We start from the raw sequence: 5,886 nt of genomic DNA, 5'->3' as shown, positions 1-5,886 counted from the left end.
CTTTTTTATATACTTTGATTAATCGCTACGCAATAATAATTGTTATAGTGTTTTATCGATATTGTGATTTGTGCAAATTGCATTAATCTTGCGGTATGTTAGCATATTGCAAATTGATGTAAAATAAAAATACTAATTTACACGAAATCGATATTAAAAATTTTTATTGCAATAACACGAATTTCTCTTTGTCGTTTAAATATTAACAAATTATTCTTTTGATTCAGATAATTTTAAAACTGGCGCCATTGCTACCCATATTTTCTTTTTCTAGTGCTACCAACTTCAGAATCAAACCTATTATTTGTGTACAAAAGTAATAAACATTGCTGAATAAAAAGCACGTAGTAAATTTCATTTTTGAAAATTAATTACAAATGTATATTTTAATATATTAAAACAAAATATATATTACATCGTCTATCACATTGAAATAACATTAATATCTTCTATATTCAATATTTAATATTCAATAATTACTAATATTCTTTATATACATTATAATATAATAAATTTAAAACATTAAAAGACTAATAAAATAATCTTACTCTAATTTTAACACAGTTACATTGTTCATTTCTTAGTAGTAATTATCTTGCAACATTAACTTGCTAATGTTTTATGTACATAATTAATTGTTTATACATGTTATCTATGTCTGATATCTTATCAACGTTTAGCTGTCTTTATATAACATATGATAATAGATTTAAAACAGAATTTGTGGATAAGTTTGTAATAATGGCAACAAGTCAGGTATGTTACAGTTCAAAATTAAAAATATTAAATCAATGTTTGCAAAAAAATTTCCTTGGAAAATTAATAAAATATTTAATATTTTGTAGGCCAAAAAAATTGTCAATTTGTACAAAACATTAGTACGAAATCCTTCTTTAACTGATGCAAAGATTTTTGAGCTAAGTGAAAATGAAATATCGATTTTAAGCTCATGGTCCCAAAGAAATTTAGAGAGAAAGACAAATCAAAAATTTGGCCAAACTCACATTTTAAATTCAAAGTTACAAATACAATCTCAAAGCTTCCCCTTTGATACTACAACAGAGTATGATACATATTTGTTATAAAAATATAATTAGTTATATCTTTAAGATATACATCTAAAAGAAAGCTTTCTTTTCATTGTAGACTTCTATCTGATTTCACTGAGGATAAACAATATAAAGCGATATTAAGGCAGGCTACAATTGAGAATACTACAAAACAGTTTATTGAAATCTGGGATAAACAGAGGCTTGTGAAAAATTATGATTTAACTGCTTTGGATGTGCATGGAGATGTATACACAGATTGTAGTTATTAATCAAAAATTATATACATTCACTACACAATATGTATGTAATATAACGTCTAACAAGAATTAAAAGTTTTTGTTCTTCCTGTTTCTAGCTGAATTTTCTTCTTTTCAATGGTCTCCAGACAAAAAGAAAGTATTATATATTGCTGAAAAAAAGCAACCAGAATCTGAACCCTTTTATAAGCAGAAACGTATGGATAAAAATAAAAAAGATGAGCATGAAGTAACAGTGGTAAATTGCTTCACTTTTTAATTATACATATAAAGTAAAAGTAAACTTTGATTAATAAAACATTTGATATAGGGTAATGAATATATTTACAAGCCTCATTGGGGAGAACAATTGGTAGGTAAACACCATCCAGTTGTTGCTGTCCTTGATACGACAACAGACACAATTTCAGCTCTCTCAGGTATACCAAATGATCTCTCACCTGCTCAAGTACTATGGACTGCAGATAGTCAAGGTGTTGTTGGTGTAGCATGGAAACATGAGCCAAGACATTTAGGTCTTATTGCTTGTACTAATAGACTCTCTTGGATATTTTTATTAAAAGATGGAGAGTACAGTAAGAAATATCCCATGTCACTCCATTGGCTTATAAATTAAGGTCATATAACTATGTATATACATTGTATATATATTTTTTAGAAAAGCTCTCAAGCGATGGATGTGCTGTCCATAGCCCAAGATTTAATCCTGATAAAAAATATCTTATCTGGTTAGAAAGAGAAGCAGGTGGTCCACATCATAATGCTCACAGACTTATGCATCTTGAATTTGCTTCTGAAAATTCAAAGGTATTTGTATATTGGAATATGCTTAGTTTACTGTTCATTTTATTTAAATTTATATCAATGTATTTTCTTTAGGCTGATATACTTGTAGACATTGTAAATTCGAGCATACCTATTCAAAATGCTGAAAAGTTTTATGGCTTGTATGGTCGTTTACCACGCCAATGCTGGAGCACTGATTCACAGTATATATTCTTGAGTACAGCACAACAGAATAATACACGTTCTTACATCATTAATAGAAGTAAAAATTCAAACTATGTCTCACGTTTTACTAATTCTTTCCTTTGTTTAAATCATTAATAACAAAAATATTATTTACAGAAACAAAAGCTATAACTGAGATCCAAAATGATAAAAGCAGCCTTGCTATTTTGGACGTAAAAGATGATATTATTGCATTTTCGGAAACATCTCTTTTAGAGCCATCTATGCTTACGGTAGGAAGATTTGACTCAAAAACAATTAGTAATGGTCGCATTAAAAGAAATAAAATTTCTATTCCCGACAAAATTCCTGGCACTGAAAATTTAATGTATGAGCCTTCTGAATATGATTACAATAACGATGAAGAAATAAGTAAGTAATTTGTCATTTCAAGGATTGAAAGATATAGACTAAATGTTTTTTAACGATTTTACAGAACACTTCAATTTCATTTATTTTGGACCAAAAAGAGGAAATGACAAATCTGTACCTTTAATAATCATACCACATGGTGGACCTCATTCTAACTATGCAAATTCGTTTATACTTGATTATTTCTTGCTTGTTTTATCAGGTAAACTTTTGGTTTGCAGTAATTTATATTCAACAATCTGTCTTAATTATTCATAAAGATTTTAAACTTTCCTTAAGAAATTATTTTTATTTAAGGTTTTGCTGTGGTACAAGTTAACTATCGTGGTTCTACCGGAATGGGATCAAAGAATGTTGAATATCTTCAAGGAAAAGTTGGAGATGTCGATGTAAAGGACTGTGTGACTGCTACAGAAGAAGCTTTACGAAAATACTCATGGTTAAATCCAAACAAATTAGGAATTATTGGTGGTTCACATGGAGGATTTTTAGTTACTCATTTAAGTGGTCAATATCCAGTAAGTTCATAAACTATTCATAAACTTAAAAAAATTATAAAATTCAGTAATATGCAACAATTTATTCTTGTAGGACTTATATAAAGCTGTTGTTGCAAGAAATCCTGTAATCGACATTGCTGCTATGTTCACTATATCAGATATTCCAGACTGGTAAAATATTAATGTATTATTGAAGATTTTTCGTAGGTTCATAGTCATTTTTCATGAATTACAATTATATTGCAGTCGCAATGCGCTGAGTAAAGAAGAAAGAATTATGTAAGATCAGTTGTAGAATAATGTACAATGAAAATAACAAAATAACATAATAATACAAAGATTAGATATGATATAGAATTCTTATTTCAATTATTGTTTTCATGATACATCTAATTTTAGGTGTACTGCCGAAATCAATTATGCCTTTGATGAAAGTGCACCAATGTCGGAATCGGATCGAATTGAGATGTTTGTGAAGATGTTTAAGTGTTCCCCGATTATTCACGTTAATAATGTGAAAGCTCCAACCTTGTTATGTATAGGTTCGAGCGATTTACGAGTACCCCCGTCTCAAGGAAAACTGTGGTTTCAACGACTTAAAGCGAATGATGTTAGAACAAAGTAAGAGTTTTATAAGTACAAATTAAAAATTATGGTCACCATAAAATCTTTATTAAATCTTTATTACAGGATGCTAGTTTATAACGATAATCATCCTTTAGCATCAGGAGCTGCAGAAATTGATAACGCTATCAACGCTTGTTTATGGTTACAGGAATATGTTGGGGTATAAATGGAAATAACATAATGAATAATTTTGTAACTGAATACGTGTTAATTAACCAATGAACACTTTAATAATAATTGAAAGACAATCTTGTATAAATATTATATTTATTAAATACTGTATTTTTCCAACATTAAAAGCGACTTATAAACTATGAACAGGTTTTTGTTCTAAAATAGTACTTTTCGTTGCTGAATAATTGACCATACATAGTGGCTATTTATATTTTATACATTACGGATCTTGTACTTATATCTCAATATAGTTTTGTAGAACAAGTTATATAAAATACAAAAATATTCAGTATTATAAATGCTAGTGTATACAACATTGACAAAATAGTTGGTATAAAATACTAAAAAGAAATTCGGTATTCTTATCGATCACTTGTATGTGATTATATCTGTTTCATTCAAAAAGGCACTCATTCATACCATATATCTGAAGACTGCATTGTGTACAATAATATCTAATTAAAACATTAGATAACAAGTCAGTACAAATTAATTACATATAATAACTTGCATTTACAATTATGATCTAGCAGGATTACTTTGTTCTGGAAACAGGGAATCATAACTAGGTGGTAAATCTTTATCAGCAACCGATGAAGGAACTGCGACTTCTAACATCGGTGCTGAGGGAACTGATGGATTTACAGATCCCTCTGTATCACGTGATAATGGTTCTGGTCTCGAACACACGTTTGAATCGGCGCAATCGATAGACCAACATAATTTTTGTGACCTTTTACATATCCATAAACACACAATGAATATGATAAAGCATAAAATCAGGGAACTCACTGCACCTATTGTTACATTTGTACCAGTACCAGAGCTAGTAATTTCATTATTACAATTATTCTCATCAGAACAAATACCTGGTATACAATTGTAAACGCCATCGCAAAAGTATTCATTTAGCAGACAGGTATCATGACCAATTAGTTTGTATCTCTTGTAGCCCACATTACTGCAATCTATGATATTAAATGTTACATGAAAAGTATAATTTATAATTATAAAATTTTAAAATCAACCTAACTTACTTCCGAATGTTGTATAAGCAATGCGAATAGCAAGAAACTCTCCTTCTTCTAACTTCTCTTTCGATATAAATATTTCAGTTTCTAATTCTGCATTAGATTTATGATTGCTTGGATCATATTCAGCATAAATCTCTGATAATGATTGTGATTCAGTACGATCTTCTGACTCATGAATTGCATACTTCATATTACTGCGATCAACTAAACCACAAAACTTCTCGGTCTTATGAAAATCTTTTCTTTTAAACTAAAACAGATTAAAAAATTATTTATGATTTTATCTAAAGCAATAACAAATTATTACTTACTTGTACATAATCCAGACACTGTGTTCCGTTTTTTCTGAAAGACATTTTTTGAATGACTCCAAATAATCCATAACCTTTGGCCGTAATAAATTTAAATTTACAATGAACATTAGCACGAACATTCCATCGGTCCAGCATGTACTTCGGTCGTACAATCGCCGCACCGACTTTAATGTCTATAGTTGAGACTTTACCAAGTATATGACACAACTTCTCCGACTCCAATCCATCTAAAAGAAGAAATCACACGTTAAATATCCTTACCAATAATATCAAAAAGTTAAAAAAGGATGATATTATTGTTTCAAAAAGACTTACATTCTTCGTAATAATTATTATAAAACGTACACAAACTATAATCCATACAATTGTTTGCGAAATATAATAAGCATAGAAAACTTAAGACACTCCGACGAGCCATTTTTTACAGGTACTGTCAAAAAGCCATAAAGAATATGGGTAACCTCACTATTACCAGTCGATGATGTGTATATCTAAATCCTTAAAGGAATATCTATATGAAATAAGGAATTCCAAGAATTATCGTT

At 29.2% G+C, this 5,886-nt stretch overlaps 2 protein-coding genes across 3 annotated transcripts; one reads left to right on the top strand and one right to left on the bottom strand.

Annotated features, from left to right (window-relative positions):
* The first annotated feature begins 548 nt into the window (after positions 1-548).
* Positions 549-4,137, top strand: LOC117154982 (acylamino-acid-releasing enzyme). 2 transcript variants are annotated; one of them, XM_033330491.2, is made up of 14 exons: positions 549-756; positions 846-1,063; positions 1,147-1,310; positions 1,408-1,547; positions 1,620-1,884; positions 1,968-2,116; positions 2,189-2,357; positions 2,438-2,692; positions 2,757-2,894; positions 2,990-3,210; positions 3,284-3,363; positions 3,439-3,471; positions 3,592-3,813; positions 3,883-4,137. In XM_033330491.2, the coding sequence occupies exons 1-14, from the start codon at positions 622-624 to the stop codon at positions 3,983-3,985; spliced, it is 2,292 nt and encodes a 763-aa protein (XP_033186382.1). In that variant the 5' UTR covers positions 549-621; the 3' UTR covers positions 3,986-4,137. The 2 variants fall into 2 exon arrangements, with proteins under 2 accessions (XP_033186382.1, XP_033186383.2); XM_033330492.2 differs by lacking the exon at positions 3,439-3,471 and having other exon boundaries at positions 558-756.
* LOC117154983 (uncharacterized) lies at positions 4,070-5,798 on the bottom strand. Its single transcript, XM_033330493.2, has 4 exons — positions 5,657-5,798; positions 5,339-5,568; positions 5,031-5,277; positions 4,070-4,961 (listed from the first exon to the last, which is right to left on the bottom strand). The coding sequence occupies exons 1-4, from the start codon at positions 5,757-5,759 to the stop codon at positions 4,513-4,515; spliced, it is 1,029 nt and encodes a 342-aa protein (XP_033186384.1). The 5' UTR covers positions 5,760-5,798; the 3' UTR covers positions 4,070-4,512.
* Positions 5,799-5,886: the final 88 nt, after the last annotated feature.

The sequence above is a fragment of the Bombus vancouverensis genome, chromosome 12 (assembly GCF_051014615.1).
Source record: "Bombus vancouverensis nearcticus chromosome 12, iyBomVanc1_principal, whole genome shotgun sequence".
Lineage (NCBI taxonomy): Eukaryota > Metazoa > Arthropoda > Insecta > Hymenoptera > Apidae > Bombus > Bombus vancouverensis.
The sequence above is the reverse complement of the archived record's forward strand: the minus strand, read 5'-3'. Positions and strand labels throughout refer to the sequence as shown.

Coding starts and splice junctions, on each gene's coding strand:
- LOC117154982 (XM_033330491.2), top strand. CDS start 622: ATGTACATAATTAATTGTTTATACATGTTATCTATGTCTGATATCTTA. Junction 2,358..2,437: donor TTCTTACATCATTAATAGAA/GTAAAAATTCAA, acceptor TATTATTTACAG/AAACAAAAGCTATAACTGAG. Junction 2,895..2,989: donor TTTCTTGCTTGTTTTATCAG/GTAAACTTTTGG, acceptor TTTTTATTTAAG/GTTTTGCTGTGGTACAAGTT.
- LOC117154983 (XM_033330493.2), bottom strand. CDS start 5,759: ATGGCTCGTCGGAGTGTCTTAAGTTTTCTATGCTTATTATATTTCGCA. Junction 5,569..5,656: donor TAATAATTATTACGAAGAAT/GTAAGTCTTTTT, acceptor TTCTTCTTTTAG/ATGGATTGGAGTCGGAGAAG. Junction 5,278..5,338: donor AGTGTCTGGATTATGTACAA/GTAAGTAATAAT, acceptor AATCTGTTTTAG/TTTAAAAGAAAAGATTTTCA.